The sequence below is a fragment of the Bubalus bubalis genome, chromosome 3 (genome assembly GCF_019923935.1).
Source record: "Bubalus bubalis isolate 160015118507 breed Murrah chromosome 3, NDDB_SH_1, whole genome shotgun sequence".
Taxonomy (NCBI): domain Eukaryota; kingdom Metazoa; phylum Chordata; class Mammalia; order Artiodactyla; family Bovidae; genus Bubalus; species Bubalus bubalis.
In genome coordinates this window covers 38,112,136-38,133,920 of record NC_059159.1, presented here as the reverse complement: position 1 = coordinate 38,133,920, position 21,785 = coordinate 38,112,136, and the positions used below count along the sequence as shown (strand labels likewise).

The 21,785-nt window shown below is 53.4% G+C and overlaps 1 protein-coding gene across 5 annotated transcripts in view; it reads left to right on the top strand.

Annotated features, from left to right (window-relative positions):
- Positions 1–20,093, top strand: part of SPNS3 (sphingolipid transporter 3 (putative)) — a 41,899-nt gene extending 21,806 nt beyond the window's left edge. For 4 of the 5 annotated variants that reach the window (XM_045164893.1, XM_045164894.1, XM_045164896.1 and 1 more), the window contains 4 exons: positions 12,063–12,128; positions 18,383–18,481; positions 18,581–18,752; positions 19,710–20,093. In XM_045164893.1, coding sequence (XP_045020828.1) covers positions 12,063–12,128; positions 18,383–18,481; positions 18,581–18,752; positions 19,710–19,774 — 402 coding nt within the window. In that variant the 3' untranslated portion in view covers positions 19,775–20,093. The remainder of the gene's footprint in view (positions 1–12,062; positions 12,129–18,382; positions 18,482–18,580; positions 18,753–19,709) is intronic. The other variant, XM_045164895.1, reaches the window with a different exon arrangement.
- The last annotated feature ends 1,692 nt before the right edge of the window (positions 20,094–21,785 follow it).

Below are 21,785 nucleotides of genomic sequence, written 5' to 3'. Positions count from 1 at the left end.
TTCCTGCTTCTTCACTACCTAGCTGTGTGAGTTAGGGCAAGATCTTGACCTTGCTGAGCCTCAATTTTCTCGGCTATAAAATGGGAGTGCTAGTACTTTCCCATTGGTTTAACTAAAGAGATAAATGAACTTTGGGGCCAGTTCTAGTTACTATAGATATATAATGGAATTTAGTGGTTTGAAAAAACAGGAACACTTACTTTGCTCATGACTTTGTAGTTTGGACAAGGTTGGGGGTGAGGGTAACATATCTGTTTTCCACTTGGAGTTAACTAGGCAGAAGGAGGGTGGGAGCTGGATGTCAAAGGCTAAGGGCTGATGGTTGATGCTGGCTGTTGGCTGAGAGCTTAGCTGGAGCTACTGGCTAGAGCAGCTGCCTGTGACCTCCCCATGTGGCTGGGGCTTACTTACAACATGGTGGCTGGCTTCCAAGGACTAGAGTTTTGAGAGAGCCAGGTGAAGCTGCATAGTCTTTGATGACATACCCTTGAAAGTTACAGAGCGTCACTTTCACTGCATTCTGTTCTTCATTGGAGCCACAACTTCTTGCTCAGATTCAAAGGGAGAGAGAATGGATTTACTCTTTTTGGTGGAGACTAGTAGTGATCTGAAAGAGCATGTGGAAATATTGCAGTGGCTGTTTTGGGAAAATAATCTGCTCTGTGGCCCAGAGGCTCATCCTTCACTGAGCCCCAGGTCCCGTTGTTATCTAGCATTATGGTGAGCTATATCTGGGCACACGCAGCCACGAAGCCCCACAGGTGTACCCCCACCCCTGCCCAAGTCGTCTCTGGTTCTGTGCTGCTCTTCTCATCTCACAGGTGAGAAGCCTGGGAGAGGGGGGTCTTTACCCTCACACCCTGCTGGGCTTCACGGGCTGAGGGAGCAGAGCTGGGGACATGCTGAGGTGGCTGCAAGGCAGGTCCTAGCCAGGATGAGCAGAAATGATGTTCACTCACTTACCCAGTATTTCCCAAGCATATCTTGTGTGCCAGGCTCTGTTCTAGGCTCTGAGGGTGCATCATTGAACAAAACAGGCAAAAATATGTATGCAACAAAATAGATGTAAAATAGGGGATTCCCTGGTGGTCCAGTGGTTAAGACTCCATGTTTCCAATGCAGGGGGCATGAGTTCAATCCCTGGTTGGGGAACTAAGATCTCACATGCTGTGCATGTGGCTAAAAAAAAAAAAAAAAAAAAAAAGATGTAAAATAAATGGTGAGTTAGATGGGGCTGAGTTCTGTGGAAAAGAACAGAGTGCAGAGAGTGGACAACAAGAGGGACTGGGCTGTGCTAGGAGGTCAGGGAGGCCTCACTGAGATGGCGATGCTTCAGCGGGAACCTGAAGCCAGTGAGGGAAGGAGCCATGTGGATACAGGGGTAGAGGTGGGGAGAGCCCTCCATGCAGAAGGAACAACAAGTGCAGCGGCCCTGGGAGAGGGAAGCATACTGGTGTCTTCTAGGAAATGCGGTTGGAATGGGTCCAACCAGAGTAGAGCAGAGGAGATGAGGTTAGAGGGAATGGTAGGGGTGGAGGGGGAGGTGCTGATTGTAGGGAACCCTGTACATCGAATGACTTTGGCTTCCAATTTAAGTGACATGGGAAGCCATTGGAGGATTTTTAGCTCAGAGGTGATGCTCTGACTGATGGTTTGTATCAGTTAGCTATTCAGTTCAGTTCAGTTCAGTCGCTCAGTTGTGTCCTACTCTTTGCGACCCCACGAATCGCAGTATGCCAGGCCTCCCTGTCCATCACCAACTCCTCGAGTTCACTCAGACTCACGTCCATCAAGTCAGTGATGCCATCCAGCCATCTCATCCTCTGTCGTCCCCTTCTCCTCCTACCCCCAATCCCTCCCAGCATCAGAGTCTTTTCCAGTGAGTCAACTCTTCGCATGAGGTGGCCAAAGTACTGGAGTTTCAGCCTTAGCATCATTCCTTCCAAAGAAATCCCAGGGCTGATCTTCTTCAGAATGGACTGGTTGGATCTCCTTGCAGTCCAAGGGACTCTCAAGAGTCTTCTCCAACACCACAGTTCAAAAGCATCAATTCTTCGGCGCTCAGCCTTCTTCACAGTCCAACTCTCGCATCCATACATGACCACAGGAAAAACCATAGCCTTGACTAGACGAACCTTTGTTGGCAAAGTAATGTCTCTGCTTTTGAATATGCTGTCTAGGTTGGTCATAACTTTCCTTCCAAGGAGTAAGCGTCTTTTAATTTCATGGCTGCAGTCACCATCTGCAGTGATTTTGGAGCCCCAAAAAATAAAGTCTGACACTGTTTCCACTGTTTCTCCATCTATTTCCCATGAAGTGATGGGGCCGGATGCCATGATCTTCATTTTCTGAATGCTGAGCTTTAAGCCAACTTTTTCACTCTCCACTTTCACTTTCATCAAGAGGCTCTTTAGTTCCTCTTCACTTTCTGCCATAAGGGTAGTGTCATCTGTATATCTGAGGTTATTGATATTTCTCCTGGCAATCTTGATTCCAGCTTGTGCTTCTTCCAGCCCAGCATTTCTCATGATGTACTCTGCATATAAGTTAAATAAGCAGGGTGACAATATACAGCCTTGACATACTCCTTTTCCTATTTGGAACCAGTCTGTTGTTCCATGTCCAGTTCTAACTGTTGCTTCCTGACCTGCATTGCCAAGTAACAAATCACCATAACACTTAGTGGCTTCAGCTAATGATTTGTTCTTATGATTCTGTGAGTTGGCTGGATGGTTTCATGGCTGGTTTCACATGAAACCAGCCCATAGCTCACTCCATAGCTGCCTTTAACTGGGAGACTGGGTTGAACCTCCAAGCTGATCTCATTTGTGTCTGGTGGTTGGCTGGGGCTCCTCCATTCAGTCTCTCATCCTCCACTGGCCCAAACCCGTTGCTTCCATTGTGGTCTCAGGGCCACATTCTCAGAAAGCAGACGTGGAAGCTGTGGAGTCTCTTAAGGCCTACGCCAGGAAGAGCATAGCATCACTGCCGCCTTACTGCGTTGGTTGAAGCAAAGGGTTAAAGCTGGCCGTTTTCCCCTTGGGAGAGGACTGTACAAGGGTGTGCATACCAAGAAGCATGATTAATTGGGAATTGTTTTGTTAAATTTTTTAATTTATTTATGGCATGCAGGATCTGAGTTTCTTAACCAGAGATTGAATCATGCAGCCTGCAGTGGAAGCATGGAGTCTTAACCACTAGACCACCAGGGCAGTCCCAGCTGGGGACTTTTTGTAACTACCTGGGCTTCCCTGGTGGCTCAGACAGTAAAGAATCTGGTTCGATCCCTGGGTTGGGAATAGCCCCTGGAAAAGGAAATGGTAACCCACCCGAGTATTCTTGCCTGGAGAATTCCTTGGACAGAGAAGCCTGGTAGGCTGAAGTCCATGGGGTCGCAAGGAGTAGGACACAACTGAGCAACGAACACTTTCATTTTCACTTGTAACTCCCTAGTGTCTGGCTTAACAAGGTCTTCCTGGCTGCTGGGATGATAACATGAAATAGATAAAGATAAGAGATAGGAAAGCCCATTAGCAGACTTTCCAATAATGCAGGCAAGAGATGCCTGTGGCTGGTTGTGGAGGAAGTGTAAAGAAGTGGTCAGATTCTGGGTGTGTTTTGGAAGTAGAATCAACAGGATTTCCTGATGAGTTCGGTGTGGGGTGTGAGAGAAAAGGATGAGAGAAAGGATGACTCCAGGGTTTTTGGCCGGAGCCGTTGGAAACAGAGTTGCCATTTACTGAGATGGAGGTGCTGAGTTGTTTTTTTGTTTTTTGCTTTTGAAAAGAGTGGGATTAGGAGTTCAATTTCAGACATTTGGAATTTGAGGTGCCTTTTGGGACATTCACCTGCAGATGTTAAGGGGCAGTTGGAAATATATGAGTCTGGAGTTCAGGAGAGAGGTCTAGGCTGGTTATTTAAAGCCATGAGGCTGAATGAAATCAGCATGGGCCTGACCTTGAATAGAGAAGAGGAGAGGATTGAGGATGATACTCTGGGGCCCTTGACACGTGAGGGATCTGGCAGCCACATGCTACCACAGTGAACTCAAATGTTGAGACCAGCAGTTCAATCAGCACACTCTATCAGTGCCCTTTCTATTTTTATTTGGGGGAAAATTTTTTTAAAAAAAGCAAAACCAGTAAAGCCCAAAAAAGAAAATAACAACTTTCCATTTTCTCATCCTCCAGAATCAGCTACTCTTAACATCTTGGCCTGTTTGTTTCCATTTTTATGTGACCATCCTTCTATATGTGTCTCTCAGTGTATAAACATAGGTTTATGTTTTTAGAAATACTTTTATTAAACTGGGGTTATATGGAAATTTTTCTTGTTTCTTTTTAAAAAATTGTTTGTGCCTTGTGATACGTGGGATCTTAGTTCCCCAACCAGGGATCGAACCATTGCCTCCCACATTCAAAGTGCGGAGTCAACCGCTGGACCACTGGGGAAGTCCCTATACAATAATTTTAGAAACAGATTTATTGAGATGAAATTCATGTGCCATGCAATTCACCCATTTAAAGTGCAAAATTTAATGGTTTTTAGTATATTTGCAGAGTTTTGTAATCATTACCACATCAGTTGTAGAACATTTCATCACCTCAAAAAGAAACTTACTAAGGGACAACAGAGTAAATGCATTTCTTGGACTTTCTATTAAAAAAAGAAACTCCATAGTCATATAAATCATTCACCATTTCCCCCATCCGGCAGCTATATGTAACTGCTAATCTGCTTTCTGTCTTTATAGATTTTCCTATTCTGGATATTTCATATACATAGAATCACATAATGTTTCATTCATTAGTATGAACTTACCTGAAGAAATTGAATTGAAATCAAAGGAATTGTTTAACTTCAAATTAATTTGAAAATTTTGGACTTATTGACGAATCCTCACCAGCTTCTTTTTCCTTTTTTAAAAATATATATTTATTTATTTATTTGGCTGCACCAGATCTTAGTTGAAGCATGTGGGATCTTCTGTCTTCATTGCAGCATGCAAGATCTTTAGCTGTGGCATGTAGGGTCTAGTTCCGTGACAAGGGATGAAACCCGGGCCCCCTGCGTTGGGAGCACAGAGTCTTAGCCACTGGACCACCAGGGAAGTCCTTTGAGCTCTTTCTTTATTGAATTAATATTCAATATAGTTTGAAAGTGCTTCCCCAGTGGCTCAGTGATAAAGAATCCACCTGCAAGGAGGGAGACCCAGGTTCAATCCTTGGGTTGGCAAGATCCTCTGGAGGAGGGCCTGGCAACCCACTCCATAGAGAAGCCTGGCGTGCTACAGTCCATGGGGTCGCAGAATTGGACACGACTGAAGCGACTGAGCACACAACTGGTTTGGAACCATTATTAGAGATTTCCTCCTGCTACTTTTCCTGTCTGTCTTCTAGGTTGGGTTCTTTCTTCTTCTCTTTCTTCTTCCTTCTCCACCTTTGTTTCCTCTGTTTCTCTCTCTCCTTCCTTCTCCTCCCTCCTCCTTTCTTTCCTTCCCTCTTTCTCTTCCCCTTCCTTTTGCCTCTCATCCTCTCTTCCTTTTTTTCTTTATTTTCCCTGTTTTCTCTTTCTTTCCTCCCTGTCTCCTCTCTGCCTTCCTCCCTTCGTTCTTCCTCTTCCTTCCCTCCCCACTTGCCTTCCTCCTTTCCCCTCTCTCTCTCTTTTTCTGTATGTTCGCAGAGTTCACATGCTGCTTGCTCTCCCCAGCCTGGGTGTGGGCAGCTCTGCTCTGATGTCACAGTGCTGTGATGTAGTATGGGTGACTCTTTGTTTTCTTCGACACTATTCCTGCCTTCTCTGTGACTCTTCTCTTCCCCAAAGGGGCTGCAGTTTGAGAGTTGAGTGTTAGCTTTTCTGTCACTGGAGGGAATTGCAGGGCTCAGGTAAGGTGGGAGTGGCTTTGTTAGAACACCTGGACGCTGCTCTTTCTTCTGGGATTTAGGTAAATGCTCTATCACAGGGTTCATTCTACGTAATGACTGGGTGTATCCCCTCTTCTGGGATGGGAGCTGTTTTTAGGCCTCACATGAAGTCAGTAACTGGTGTCATTCATTCACTTTCTCCACTTCTACCCATTTCTCCCCAGCAGCTTTTGCCACTGGGTCTCAGTTAAGAGTGGAAACAAAGGACCCCTCCTCAGTTTATTTCCCTCCGGATATGGAGGTTTTGGAGAATAGCTTTGGGGAGGGAGAGCTAGGAAGGGCTATATTTTCTACCCTAGAATCATCTGTTTTTTTTTGCCTTGGTTGCCAATATTTAATACTTCTCTCATTAGGCTTTGTTGTTTTCTTTGGTGAAAAACATTTTTTTCCCCTGGCGTTATTTATTTATTTTTTTTACTTCTGGGGGATGGGGGGGGGGTCTATGATGCAATTGCAACCTTCCATTTTTACAAAAGATCTCTCAGCCTTTTAGCTAAGATCAAGTGTAGTATGGGGGCTTTCCAGGTGGCAGAGTGGTAAAGAATCCGTCTGCCAATGCAGGAGACACTGGAAACTCAGGTTCGATCCCTGGGTTGGGGAGATCCCTTAGAGTGGGAAATGGCAACCCACTCCAGTATTCTTGCCTGAAAAATTCCATGGACAGAGGAGCCTGGCGGGCTTCTCTGGTAGGAGAGCCCCCCCAAACCCCCCAAGCTCCATCTCTTGCCGTGGGACGGCAGAGAGTCGGACACAACTGAGCAACTGAGCACGTTTTTACCCAGGAGTTGCTCCAGATGACCTTTAGGCTCCTTCCAGCCCAAACCGGGTTATAACTCTGAGTTCTCTAGTGGCCCAAGGAGAGATGCAGCTACCACGACAAAGCAGAGTCAGCATGGTGGTCACTGAGGCCTTCACATCCGGGAGGGGATGCTGCCTTCCTCAGCCTTGGGGATTCCTGAGCAAGGAGCAAGGATGAAGGCCCCACATCTGCCCAGTCTGGTGCCAACAAGGGAAGCTTGTGTGGTGCTTGGGAGGGAGCAGCCAGGCTGTGTGTCCACCCTGTAGCTGTGGTCAGGGTCAGCGGAGGGTTCCAGAGTTGGTTTTGGGATCTGCTGTCACCCCTGGCTGAGAACCAAGCACAGTTTACTGACTCAGCCTTGCTCACCTCTCTGTGATGCTCCAGGGGTCTGGGATGGGGAAGGCCTGGGAGGGGCTGTGGATGGGGCGCCTGGTCTGGGCAGTCTGGCTGGCATGCAGGAGGCGCCTCCTCAGTGTACAGGACGGAGACTGGTGGGCTGTGCAGATAGCCCAGGTTGGGGGGGCTCTCCTACCACTTGGCCCTTGGGGGCTTCTTGGATAATTTTCTCTTGCATCTTGAGCTGGAGTAACTGAGACTCGCCAGGGGCTGCCTCAGAGGGGCTCAGAGAGGCCCACCTACCCTTCTTCTGAGGACCCAGTCCCTGCGGGAAGCTAGCAGGTGTCTCTTCTTGGATGGGCAGCAGAGCCCGCCGTGTCAGCTGAGTTCTCCAGGAGGACTGGAGCCCATTCCCCACCTGCTTGCCTCCCAGGCTGCTGGCCCCTGGGAGCCGGATGGTACCCTTGTGCCCTGAGCCAGTTCTTGCGGTTACAGGCTGGCAGGCCCAGGGGTGAAGTGTGCCAGCCGGCCCAGCAGCTTGCTGACGACCAGTCTGTGCTGAGGACCTGCATCCTGACTGGCTCGGTCACACTGGGTGAAGAGTTGACCCATGCAAGGGGAGGATCGGCCTTAGCTCTCCCCGAGTCTCCATGAGCCTTTGGGAGACCTTTGCTTTCCCCCTTCCTGGGGGCACTTAGAACCCATTCTTTGCAGTTCAGAGGTCAGTGGCTACCCAGTTGGAAGAGTGAGATGGACCAAGGTGGAGACACTGTCCTTTCTACCCCACAGGGACTGAGTCTTCTCTGGAGTAGGTGTTCCAGCTTCCCTCCTGCTCCCTGCCCATGCCCACCTGTGCCTGCAGGTGTACACAAGGAGGGGTGATGACGTGTGTGAAGGTATGAGTGTGTGCACGTACATGTGTATATAGGTGCCTGAGTGCAAACACAAGAGTATATTTGTGTATCTGTATATGTGTATGTGGGCTTCCCAGATGGAGTTAGTGGTAGAGAACCTGCCTGGTAATGCAGGGGACATTTAGAGACACAAGTTTGATCCCTGGACCGGGAAGATCTCCCGGAGGAGGGCATGGCAACCCACTCTAGTATTCTTGCCTGGAGAATCCCATGGAGAGAGGAGCCTGACGGGCTACAGTCCTTAGGGTTGCGAAGAGTCAGACACAACTGAAGTGACTTATCACGCACATATGTGTGTGCCTGTGTGATTGTGTGTGCGTGACTTCTTGTCCACATCATGAGACCACAAGCAGGCATGTGTACCTGCTAGGCTGTTTTCCAACAGGTTCACCCCAGCAAGCCTGCATCAATGTTGTCAGCCACTATCTGTTTGGTTGGTACTCTTGCCATACATGTTTTTATACTTGGAACGTCATCCCTGTTACATGCTTATGTGTTTCCTTGCGGTGTGTGAGTTTTGCATCTCAGGTTTTGGGTCTAGGTATGTGTGTGTGGGTGTTGGAGCTTGTGTGAGTGTGTGATGAGGACGCTTGTGTCTGTGCGTGTTTGTGTGGTTTTGTGTGAGTGCATATGTGTGTGTGTGCATGCCTCTCTGGCTGGGGGTGACTCAGGCTAGAAATATTCACCATCACTGCCCCAACTCGAGGGGGAAATCCTCTTGAGTCTGAGATGGAAAAGGCCAGGGACTGCGGGGCTCCATGCTTCTCAGGCTCCCAGCGGCATTCCCAGGCCCTGTGGCCTGGGGGATGGAGTCAGGGTGCAGGGGAAGCATGTGCCGGTCCTAAGGGGATGAGGGCAGAGTCAGATTTCCCTTTCGGAAGTCCCCTCTGGGGCTGCTGTTGTGGGGGGGGGATGGCGGGATACTGGGGCCTGGGAAACCGGTGAGGAGGAGGGACTGGCCCAGGTCAGACAGTGGATGGGAGGAGGGGGCAGAAGGGAGGGACATCTAGGATCAGCATGGACAGGAATCAGTGTCTGGAGGGGTGTGAGGGCAAGCAAGGCGTGGAGGAGACGCCCCCACCCCACCTTCCCCTGTCTGTGTCTGACCAGGTGATGGGGGGACAGGGGCCATCCAGGAGCAAAGCCCCCTGGGCAGCTTGCTGGTGATTTGCCTGATTTGCACACAGCCTGTGGGGAACACAAACAGCACCCACTGAGGTTATCTCCTAGGTTATTTTTTATTCTTGTTTTTTAAAATTTATTTGGCTGTACTGGTTTTAGTTGCAGCATGTGGGTCTGGTTCCCTGACCAGGAATTGAACCCAAGAGTATGGAGTCTCAGCCACTGGACCACCAGGGACGTCCCTCTCCCAGATTTAGAAGCACAAGCTCTTGGCACAGTGGAGGCACCTGGTAGGGTGTGGGGCTGGGGAAATCAAGGCCCAGTGGGTGGTGATCTCCTCGGAGCGGCCCCGTGTGGCAGGCTGGGGCTGAGCTGTCTACTCTTAGGGGGTCACACCTCTCTGAAGGAGTGACCCTCCCTGAGCCCAGGCGGCGCCTCAGGAGGCTCTGTAATTATGGGGCGAGGAGGTGGCCTCTCCCTAGCCGGGCCTCTCTTTGCCCCTCAGAGTTGCCGCGTGGAGACAAGGGTTTGGTGGCTTGGGGTGGGTTTCCAGGTGTGTCTGAGGAAACCTGGCCTCCTCCGGCGGTTTGTTCAGCCTGAAAGGCTCCATTGTGGCTGCAGCTTCCCTCTGATCGGCTCTATTTTGGGACAGGATCCACCCTGCCCCAGCTGGAGGAAGGAAAAGGTGTATTTCAGTGTGTCCTGTGGGTGTGGGGGGCGGGCAGGGGGCAGAACTCAGCCCCAGCAGAGAAAGCAGCTTGGAGTGGCTGGTGCAGGGGGTGTGGAGGGTAGGACCCCAGCCTGTGAGCTGGAGGGGGAGGGGGACAGTGGCCTGGCCGGCCCTGGAGGTGGGAGTTGAGGGGAGGATGGGCGTGAGCGGTCCCCGCTTTCATGTGGCCCCAGGAGACTGGCTTGGCAGATCCTGTCTAGCTGGAATGTGGGTCTGCGGCCTGCCTGGGCCCCACCTAAGGCTTGCCCACCAGCCACTTCCTGATTCCTAGCCCTGTGGATGCCCAGCCCAGGCCCAGAGGAGGCCTGCCATGCCCTCAAGAGTTCCCCAGTTTGTGGAGGGCCAAGGCCTTGTGAGACTGGGAGAAGACCCCTGCTGCGTCCCCTCCCCAGTGGGTCCTGCCCTCTTTCTGCAGCCCTGGCCACACTGATGCCCTCCCAGCCTGGCAGGTACCTTCTGGCCTCCTCGCCTCTGCTCACCGGCTTCTCTGCCTGGCATGGCCTTGAGGCTCTTCTAGACACATTCCAATCCTGCCCATCCTTCAGGGCTCTGCTCAGTGCCACCTCCACCTGGAAGCCCTCCCTATCCTGAGCTTTCCTCTGACTTCCCTTATACCAGCCTCGCCCTGCGCTGCAACTTCTGGGACCTTTCAGAGTCTCCCCCCGGCCACCTGACAGCTTCCTGTCCCTCATCTTGTCACTGGGGTGAGGGGCTCACCAGAAAGTGATATGTGACCTGGGCCTGATCCTTCTCATCTGTAAAGTGGGAGTCATGGTACGTGTCTTACGAGGTGGCTGAGAGTTGGGTGGGTGACAAACGGAGACAGGCCCAGCATGTTGTCAGTGGGCAGGTAGTAACCCTTCAGTTCCTCTGTCCTGGGTGCTTGTAGGCCTTCGGGTGCTAGAGCCTGGGCTGCCCTGGGCAGAGCCCCGTGACTCCAGGAATGACTAATTCCACTCCAGCAATAAGCTGTCAGGAGCTCTGAGAAATGAGACTTTCCCCTCCTTCCTGCCTCATTAAACTCTTCTTGAGTGAGTGGAATGAAGATTGTCCTAATCCTTTGGCATGAGGTGGGGGGTTCAGGGAGCTGGGGGAGACAGGCCCACAGCGGCCTCCAGTCACCCGCAGATAGGCAAACAGGTTTTCTGAGCCCCATAGGTGCCCAGGGCAGGAGTGGGCACCGGACAGGGGCTGGAAGCCTCGTGTTTCAGTCTGGCTTTGTCCTTGGCCAGCTGATGACCTCAGACAAGCCCTGATCCGGGCACAGTTTACTGCCTCAGCCTTGCTCACCTCCCTGTGATGCTCCAGGGAACTGGGAAGGGGAAGGCCTGGGAGGGGCTGTGGATGGGATGCCTGGTTTGGGTGGTCTGGCTGGCATGCAGTAGGTGCCTCCTTAGTGTACACAGGCCTTAGGGGAACGAAGTGGGAGGGGTGGGCAAGGGCAGAGCAGCCTCTGTACCTTTCCCTGTTTCCCCACCTTTAAAAGTGGCCTGGGAGGGACTTTCCTGGTGGTCCAGTGGCTAAAACTGTGCTCCCAATGCAGGGGTCTGGGTTTGATCCCTGGTTAGGGAGCTAGATCCCACATGCTGCGAATAAGATTTGCCTGCCGCAACTAAGGATCCCACGGGCTGCAGCGAAGACCCAGTGCAGTCACATAAAAATAAATAAACATATATATATATATATATAAAGTGGCCTGGGAGTCCTGGCTGCTATCCTGGGTGACCTCAAGAACTGGGCATTGGGGCCCGTCCATCAAGGGATGTGCTCTTCCCAGGCCTGGGCCCTAACTCCTCTCTGGGTCATGGCTGCCCATCTGCCCAGATGGGAATGTCTACCCACTCTGGGAGCTTCTCTGGTGGCTCAGTGATAAAGAATCCACCTGTCAATGCAGGAGATGGAGGTTTGATCCCTGGGTCAGGAAGATCTCCTGCAGAAGGGAATGGCAACCCACTCCAGTATTCTTGCCTGGAAAATCCTATGAACAGAGGAGCCTGGTGGGCCACAGTTCGTGGGGTTGCAGGAGTCTGACATAACTTAGCAACTAAACCATTCCTCCCACCCACTTTGGAGGCCGCTGCCACTGGGATAACAGTTGCAGACCTTACCCACCCCTGGAAGTCTTGATGGGGCTTCCTGTGTGCAGACTAGTCTCCCTCTGCACAGGTGGGAAGACACCACGGGGAGGGGCTGGTGACTGAAATCCAGGGAGCCTCATCCTGACCCCGTGTCCACAGGTGTTCCTGGCCCTCGGGGAGCTGCTCCTGTCCTGCAACTGGGCGGTGGTTGCCGACATCCTGCTGGTAGGCGTGGGGGTCAGGGCAGAGGGCTGGTCCTGGGGCGTTGAACGGGGACAGCTGGGGTCTGTCCTGCTCAGGGCCAGACTTCTGTTGAGTGGCCCAGAGGTCAGGTGGGGCTTCAGAGACCATGGGGTCAGGGACAGGTCAGCAAGCAGTTACCTTGGACCAGGGTCCTCCCTGACACTCTCAAATGTATCCTCTGGCCATCACTCCTGTGTTGTAGGTAAGCACATTGGAGGCTCAGAGAGGGCAGGGGCCTGGACCAGGGTCACGCAGCCCACAGAGGCACTGAGCCAGGGCTGGGACCTAGGCTTTTTGACTCCAGGCCTCTTTCTTTGTCCCTGTTTCTTGACTGCTATCCTTCTCAGCAAGTGGTCTCCTTGGCCTCTACACTGGGTATGCAGTCAGGGATGCTGGACTTTGGGAGCACCAAGCCCAGGTGGGTTTGTGCCACCCCAGCTCCCATATCATGGGCTGCAAGGCTCAGGCTACAATGAGGCCTGATGCTGTCCTGACCACATGATGCTAGGTCCAGAGTCTAGCACGACCCTCCCTGAGCCTCTCACTCTCCATCCAGCCTCCCTGCCTCCTTCTTGGAGATCGCAGGGAAGTTGTTAAACACTGAAGGGCTGTGCCCTTGTGGATTACACCGGGTCCCCAACCTAGTGACACCCTGAGAGCCCTCTTCCTACCTCCTGGCAGCCCAGCATGGTCCAGCACTGGGCACGAGGGAACCAGAGCTGTCCTGAGGGTGGTCCAGTGCAGGGGCACAAAGCCAGGCTCACGAACCTGGGTGTCAGCCCTGTTACTGCCACTTACTAACTCTATGCGACCTAGGCAAGTCACTTTGTGTCTCTGAGCCTCAGTTTCCCTGTGTGGAAAATGGGGATGAAAAGACCTCCTGGATTATGGTGAGGGTGAAACAAGATGATCCCTGTAAAGCTTTTGCCCTGTGCCTGGGGCAGGGAATGCTGGCTGGGGTTCTGGTAATAAATCAGTGGTTCCTACTTTCTCATCTTCCATCTCCTAAAGAAATCCTGGCATCCTGGAATCTGAGTTTGAAAGGGCTGTGGGGAAGTGTAGTCATGTAATTAGCCAACAGAACCTGTTTGAATACTGCTGTGGACAGGAGGCTCACTCTCTGTCTAGATGCTCTGGCCCTTCCTTTGACCCAGGCTACGGGGTATAGACAGCACTATCCTGTCTGTGACTCCCGGGTGAGTGTATCAGCTGCAAGGCTGTCGGCTCTTCTCTTTTCCTCCCTCCAGACAGGAGACTTGGGCTCCAGCCCAGACTCAGCCACAGACCTGCTGAACGGCCTTGGGCCTCGGTTTCCTTGCCTATAAAAAGGGGCAATCATAACTGGCCTGGCGGGATGAGCAAGATGGCCTGAGGGAAAGCCCTCGGCATATGGGATTATGCTGGCAAAGCTTGCCCCGAGTGCGGCTGCCTACTTATAGGCACAGGGTGATGACCTGCCCCCACCCCCAACACAGCTTGTCCTCTGAAACCTGGCCCCCCACAGCTTCCTCCACCACCCCCTCAGCCCTGTTCCCGCTCCACATGACAGCCCCACAGATATGTGAAGACTGCGCCCGCCCATGGTCTGTGTTGGCAGGAATGATTAACCTGGCGGAGCTGGCCTCTTTGTAATGCCATGTGTGGGTTGGGGGCAGGGGTCGGGGAGGGGGTGGCGGGGAGAGGAGAGCTGAGGGGGCCAGTCAACCATAGTCTGATCCATCTGGCGGTGCTGGGGAGCGGGCGGGTACTGCCCAGGGGGCCAGACTGGACCCAGCCCACCTGGTGCTCCTCCTCTTCCCCTGGCTTAGAGGCGTCCAGCCCCCAAAGCTCAGTGGGGCCTGTCAACCCAGGGAGGCTTCTAGCCCCTCTTCCCCTGCCTCCCCACCTTCCCAAAGCCTCCCAGGAGGGACAGCTTTGTGACAGTTTGTTGGCTGGAGCTGTACCACGTCTCTGCCGTTCTTGGAGCTCAGTCTCCAGGCAGAAAGAGGGGGAGGGGTTCCAGAAGGGAGGGGTCTCAAGCCAAATGCTGGTGAGAGGACCACTGCAGGGACCTGAGCTGTGGAGTGGAGGGGCAGACCGGGAGCAGGTTGGGGAAGGGTGAGAGGTGATGAGGCTGGAGTGTAGACCAGCGAGTAGACCGGTGCCTGTGAGAAGCTGCACAGGGGAGAGGGGAAGAGAGGAAGGTCACTGGAGTTGGGGGGTCATAGGTAGCGAGTGCTGCTTTTCTAGAGATGAGGCCGGAGGGGAGATGGGTAGAGAGAGACTGGCGGGGTTAGAGTGGGGCCGGGGCAGGAAGTGTGGGGACTCAGGTGTGGCATGAAGTACAGGGAGGTCCTTGCTGGTTGCCCTTTCTTCTGAGGCCGGGAAGGCGAGAGGGCAGCAGAGCCCAGAAGCCAGGATTCTGGCATGGTCCACCTGCTTCCACTCCCAGCTCTGCCCCTCTCTCTGGCTGGCCTTGGTGTACTCAAATGTGCAATAGGTATTTAACAGAAAGGCAGTACCCACCAGTTACACCCAGGCTACAAGGGCCGAGAGAGCTAAGCCTGCATCCCTGAGGGGTCGCTGTGGGCTCCACAGGCCCCACGGTGGTCCTGCCTCAGAGACACAGCTCTCTTTGATCTGCTTATCCACAGGGAGGAGAATCCAGATTCTCTCTGGGGAAGAGACTTCAGGGACTCTTCAGTTAAGAGCATAAGAATCAGGTTTACAAATTTCACTCCCTGGGTCAGGAAGATTCCCCAGAGAAGGGAATGGCTACTCACTCCAGTATTCTTGCCTGAAGAATTCCATGGACAGAGGAGCCTGGTGGGCTACAGTCCATGGGGTCACAAAGAGTCGGACATGACTGAATGACTAACGCTTTCACTTCACTTTCATTACAAATTCATTTTCCCGGCCCTCTGTTCTCAGAGTCTGATTCAGTTGTGTATGTGTTGGGGCCCAGGGATCTGCATTGCTCTTGAATTGTCCTGCGTGATCCTGGTGGAGCTGCTCCTCAGAATGCACTGGAGGGCACTATTCTAGTGCAGTCAGCTCTCCAACTCATGAACCTTCTGCAAAATTCTGACCAGTGCCGTCCACCCCCTTGTTTACATACCCCTCTGATGGGCAGCTCACTCCTTGCATCCTGTGAAACCCCTGCCTCCTGGTGGCTCGGTTAATAAAAAGGATCTTGGCTCATCACAGCCAAGACCCACTTCAGACTCATCTGCGACCTCCCCACTAGCCTGGCTGGGCCTCGGATGGCCTCCCTCCCTGGAAGACTGGAGACTGTGTATCCCCAAATGAGCTCCCTATCTCCCCCAACCCACTGATGGTGTCTCCAGCTCCCTTCCCACCCTCCTCTCTCTGGGCCCCCCTCTAGTTTGCCCATCCCCAGCTGTGGGGAGTCGGGCAGAAGGGGGACTCGCTCCCTCTCCCAGGTCTGTATTCTGGGATGCTGGAATCCTGCCACCGGGATCACCTCCCACCTCTTCAGCAGATCCCCCTTCCCTGGGGGGTCATCACCCTCCAGGCCTCCCTCCATCCGTGTGTCTCCATGCTTCCCTGCTCTGCCTTCTGCCCCTGGGTAGCCGTCTGCTCACTTGTCTGTCTCACCCTCCCAGGGGTGTCTGGGTGTGAGGGCTGGGTTGGGGCGCGTGAGGCAGGCTGCCAGGAAGTTTGCACCTGGTGACTGCCACTCCGACTTTCTGTGGGCCCTTGATTGGCGCTGGTTATGCCTCGGGCTATAAAGGGAACAGCTCTTCTAAGAAGGGCGAGTCAAAAACAGAGGTGTTTTTGTCTCCGAATAGAGTGAGCCTGGAGTTTTGGGAACCCAAAATCCTCTAAGCTTCTAAAATTACCTGCCTGGCTCTCCAGCTGCTGGCGAGGGCCAGCCTTGGCCCCTGGCTACGTGGAGACCCTGGGGACCCAGAACAGGTAGGCGGAGACCTACCTCCCTGCCACAGGCCGCAGGAGCCAGTCTGGGTCCTGCAGGTTGGAGTTCCTGGGAGGGGAGGAAGGGAACTTTCTCTCTCCAAAGAGTCCTGGCCCCTGCATGGACTTTTGGGGACATCAGAGCCCATGTTCTAGGACTCGGGTCCCCAGCTTCTGGGATCTAATGCCTGATGATCTGAGATGGAGCTGATGTAATAAATTAGAAATAAAGTGCACGGGAAATATAATGCGCTTGAATCATCCTGAAACCACCCCCCACCCCATTCGTGGAAATATTGGCTTCCATGAAACAGGTCCCTGGTGCCAAAAAGGTTGGGGACTGCTGTCTCTAGGAGGCCCTGCCATTCTGCCCAGAACCACCAGTGAGTAATCACATAATTATGGGGTGAGAAGGAAGCACTTGGGGAAGGTGCAAAGCTGTGGTCAGTTCCTCCTCAGGCCTGGTGGCAGGTCCTGGCCATGGGTGGGAGGCCCAGCTCCTCTCTCCACCTGGACAGAGTGGCTAAGTGCCAGTGACTCCAGGACCAGCCGGTCACCTCCTGCTGCTCTGTGCTGCCCACCCACAAGCCCCTCTCTCTAGTCCTGAGGCTCCGGCCTTCACACCTTGGCTCACCCTGTTCCCTGTCTGGAGTCCCTTTCTCTGCCCTCCTTGCCAGTTCCCCATTTGCAGGGCTTGAAGTGAGCTTTTCCTCTTGGTTCTTCTCACTGTTTTCCAAACGTTCTGTAACAAACGTGTAAATATTGCTGGAAAGGCTCCTTTTTGCTTTTAACAGCAGGATGGTCAAGCATCAGACCCTGGAGAAGAAGGCCTGGGATCAAATCTTAGCCCCACTGTTTGCTGGCTGGGTGACCCTGGGCAGGTTACTCACCCTCTCTGTGGAGGGTTTCATCATTTGTAATAGTGGATAGGAATTATGTCTCCCTCATGGGTTGCTTGAGTGGATATATAGAAAACATATATATATGAGATATATAAAATGCATACAGGAAGCACTTAGTGAATGTTAGTAATTATTATAATAATTAGTATTATGCTGTTGTTCTCTGATGGGCTCAGATTATGGCCAACTAGGCCTTGGAAATAAGGCGTTGGTGTGGGAAGCTCCCCCGTGGATGTCGCGTTGGGACCATGTGACCTTGTGTCTTCTAGCTGAACCTCCTGCCTCCCTCCCTGCCTCCCTCTTATCATCTTGTTGCAGCTCTGGGTTCTAGCAGGGTTTCTCCTGGGATCAGTCTCCAAGATGATTCTACTTGACTTGTTTAGTTGGCAAGCTGTCAGCTTGTCCCTTCCATGTGTGGTGCCTTGCTGAACCCCCAGGGACTCCAAGAGAAATTAGGCAGGAGCTTTGCTGCCAGACCATGTAAGGGTAAGGGGAGGAGGGCGGTGAACCCTTCCAGCTGTGGGGGATGTGCCTTCAGTTAGGGGTGCAGGGCCGTGGGAGCTCAAGGCAGACACCTGAACTCTGGGAAGGCTTCAAGAGGAGGTGACCTCCTTGAAGGTCAGTCCTGAAGGATGAATGGGGATGCTCCAATTGGACCAGAGAAGGGAAGGCTTGCCAAGCAGGAGGCACAGCAGGTTCAATTTATTTCAACCTAATGTCCTCAGGTACCGGATGAGAAATGATCATGAAAGTAACCCTTTATGTAGGTCCCATGATTATCCCCATATAGAGATGAGGAGGCCAAGGCACAGAAAGGTGAAGTGACTTGCCCAGAGTCAGACAGCTAGTGAGTGGGGGCTATGGGATTGGAACCCAGACAGTTTGACTCCAGAATTCATATCTTTAACCTCCCCACCCCCTTCCAGGTGGGCCTTTTCAGCAAGGCTGCCTTTGGTCTCTGCCCAGACGGGCTTCCTGAGAGAGAGACTGAGCCCTCCACAGCACCCCACCTGGGTGCCCACATATGTGGGCACCTGGCTGTGCCCTGTCTTCACTCCACAGCCCACTGCTGCCTTCCGCGCCCCTGAGCTGGGACTTGCCCACCCGTTCACTGATGTCACAGCCATGCCTGGGCCCCCTGGTTCAAGAGCAAACCCTTAAGAGGGGTGGCCCTCATTAGGGGCCTGGCAGCTCCATCCTGGGGGACTGGGGAGCCTTCCTGAGACTCTGAGAGGCTAAAGTCTCGGTGGTGGGGCTTCAGGCGTTGGGGTCAATGACCCCCTGCCGCCCTACTCTCTCGGCCAGCCTGTCGCCCCACCAGGCAGGTCCTTGGCAGCAGGGGGACAGGAGAGGGTCTGAGGGGCCACCTACTCCCTGTCCTCGCTCAGGGACCTCCCCTGGTATTCTTGTGTTTTGCAGTCGGTGGTGGTGCCCAGATGCCGGGGGACAGCTGAGGCGCTTCAGATCACAGTGGGCCATATCCTGGGAGACGCCGGCAGCCCCTACCTCATGGGACTTGTAAGGCTGGGTGGATGGTGGGGCTCCAGGGAAGGGCTGCACTTGGAGGCCTAGTGGCTTCCTGGTGGGCCTGGCAGACCCAGCCTCTCTCCTCTGCAGATCTCCAGCGCCCTGCGGGCCGGGCGCCCCAACACTTACCTGCAGCGCTTCCTCAGCCTTCAGCAGAGCTTCCTGTGCTGCGCCTTCATCATTGCCTTGGGTGGTGGCTGCTTCCTACTGACTGCACTGTACCTAGAGAGAGACCAGGCCCAAGCCCAGAAGTCTGGCACAGGTACCCTGCTCCTTTGCACCCATGCTGGGCTCAGGGCTGACCCTATAGGAACAAAGAGCACTGGCCACCCCCTGAATTTATTAATTTATCTATTCATTCATTTGTTGATTCATGCACATGTAATTATTATGCCCCTGCTATGTGCCAGGCAAGATTGCAGATCCTGGGGAGTGAACATCAAGTCCAAGCCCACGTGAAGAGAAACAAACAAGATATAAAAAACAGAAGCCATAAAAGACAGAGTGTGTTTGAGGTCATAAGTGCTATGAGAGGCATAAGGCTGGAAAGTGGGAAGAGAGGAACAGGTGGGGGCAGGTTGCAGTCTTTGAAAGGGTGGTCAGAGAGGTCCTCACTGCACAGGTGGCCTTGGAGCAAAGATTTGAAGGAGGGACTGAGTTGTGCAGCTGTCTGGGGGAAGGTGCTCCTGCTGGAGGGAAGAGCTTGTGCAAAGGCCCTGGGGGTAGCAATGTACTGGCTTGTGTTTGAGGACCTGCAAGAAGGCCGCTGTGGCTGAAGCAGGAGCAAGGGGGGCCAGCGGCAGAGATGAGAGTGACAGTAAGAGGATCAGAGCATGGGGGACTGAAGGCTTTTGTAGGGACTGAGGCCTTAACACTGAGTGAGATGGGAGCTGCTGTGGGGTTTCCAGGGCGCAGGCCCCAAGATATTTGATTGACATCATAAAAGCACCACTGTGGTGCTGCTGTGTTGAGAGCAGACTGTGGCGGGGTGAGGGTGGTCAGTGTTGAAGGAGGGAGGCCAAAGGGAGGTTCTGTAGCCATCAGGGGAGAGCGGAGGGGCTGGGACCATGGTGGTGGCATTGAAAATGGGGAGAACAGGTTGGATCTGGAATTTACTTTGAAAACGGAAGCTGGAGGATTTTGTGGCAGACTGTGCCCAGGCATGGTCCCCAAACACCTCTGCCTCCTTTGGGGCTGGCTGAGTGGTTTCTGCCCACAGGGATCCTTGAGAGCGAGAACCAACGCCTGATTCCTGGCAGGGGTGCCTCCTCAGAGGGCCCCTGAGGCCCTGCCTGGCAGCGAGGAGGTCCCACCTGCCCTGTCCATACCCCTCTGGATGACCTCCACTGGATCAGTGCCTCTGCCCACCTTTGACTGTGGCTCCAGGACCCTGGCCGAGCTGCACCTGCCGTTTCTTCGCTCCCAGCTGGAGAGCTGGCAGCGCCTGTGGCTGGGCTGGGAATTGAGCTGTCAGCAACCCCCGCGGGAGGCCTGAGCCTATGCCTGCACCCAGCACGAAGCCACTCACTCCAGCCTGGAGTCAGCCTGGCTGCCAGCAGGCCTGATTAAAGTGTGGCCGGTACAAAGCCCGTGGATATAGGCCTTTAGACAATCATGTTATTTATAGCCTCAAGGTGTCTCTGCTGGGATCAGGAGCCGGAGAGGAGGAGGTGGGCAGTCTGGGTGGAGGATGTACGGCTGCTCAGCATGGGTCTCTAGGGGTGCCCACCCTGGACTGCCCGCTCTGACTCTGCTTCCCCACACTGCAGGGTCGGGAGGGCACGGGACACCTCTCTGTGTGCGTCACCCTTTGAACTCAAGGTGGGAGCTGAATCAGTATTCTGGAAAATAGGTCTCTACTCAGGTGCTGGTGTCGGGGTGTGGCCACAAGATCCATGGAAATCCTCTGCCTGCACTGACCCAGCTGCCTCAGACCCACGCTGGGGGGCTTGCATGGCTGTGCATGAGTGCCTTGCTCTGCATCCCTACCCCCTCCCCCATGGAGAGGGCTGGCTCGGTGGGACTCACCAGGTTCAGAACAGCTGGGCGCAGCAGGCCCTGCAGGAGATCAACAGCTTCCAGGCGGGTAGCAGTGAGGAGGCATGTTCTTTCTGCCATGAGCATAAGTGTCTTGCCCTCTCCCTGGTGCCTAGCCAGGCAATCACTGTTCACTTTCTGATCGCTGCCGCTGGGTCTGCCTCTCAGTGGCTGTGGGCAGAGCAGTGACCCAGACTCACGCTCACCTCCTGACCCTTGTCTGCCCCGTCCCTGCCCTCTATGGGTGTCCTCCCTGCCCCTTAGGTTGGAGGGGACAAGCTCCAGGAGCTGGACTCTCCAGCTCAACCCACACCTGCCACCCCCAACCTTCCCAAGTCTCAGCCCTCCCTCTGGAGCAGCCATCATCAGGCTGACTGCCTGCCCCCGCCCCCCACTCTCTGATGCTTGGAGCTCATGAAATGGGCTGGCTCTGAGGTTACAAGAAAAATGATTCCTGAGGGTCCTTGTTAGGGTTCTGCTCCTAAGTACAACATGGGCGTGGGAGGGAGAGGGGCATTCCCACAGCTCCAAGCAATCCTCTGATCTCAGCTGGGTATCCTGCAATTCAGTTCAACTCTGACACTGTCTACCCAGTGAGTGAGTGAAAGTTGCTCGGTTGTGTCTGAATCTTTGCAACCCCATGGACTATACAGTCCATGGAATTCTCCAGGCCAGAATACTGGAGTGGGTAGCTTTTCCCTTCTCCAGAGGATCTTCCCAACCCAGAGATCGAACCCAGGTCTCCCACACTGCAGGAGGATTTTTTTTTTATCAGCTGAGCCACAAGGGAAGCCCAAGAATACTGGAGTAGGTAGACTATCTCTTCTCCAGCAGATCTTCCCAACACAGGAATTGAACCGGGGTCTCCTGCAATTGCAGGCGATTCTTTACCAACTGAGCTATCAGGGAAGCCCTGTCTACCCAGAGAACATCACATTCCACAGGTTAAGGGTTCAGTCCTACAAGACTATCCCCTACCAGGCCCATCCCACACTACAGATACCAACCACAAGTCCAGGTGGTGAGTGGCTGTAAACCCAAGGTTCTCACAACCCCTTCCTGCTGCTGCTAAGTCACTTCAGTTGTGTCTGACTCTGTGCAACCCCATAGACGGTAGCCCACTAGGCTCCTCTGTCCCTGGGATTCTCCAGGCAAGAATACTGGAGTGGGCTGCTATTTCCTTCTCCAATGCATGAAAGTGAAAAGTGAAAGTGAAGTTGCTCACTCGTGCCTGACTCTTAGTGACCCCATGGACTGC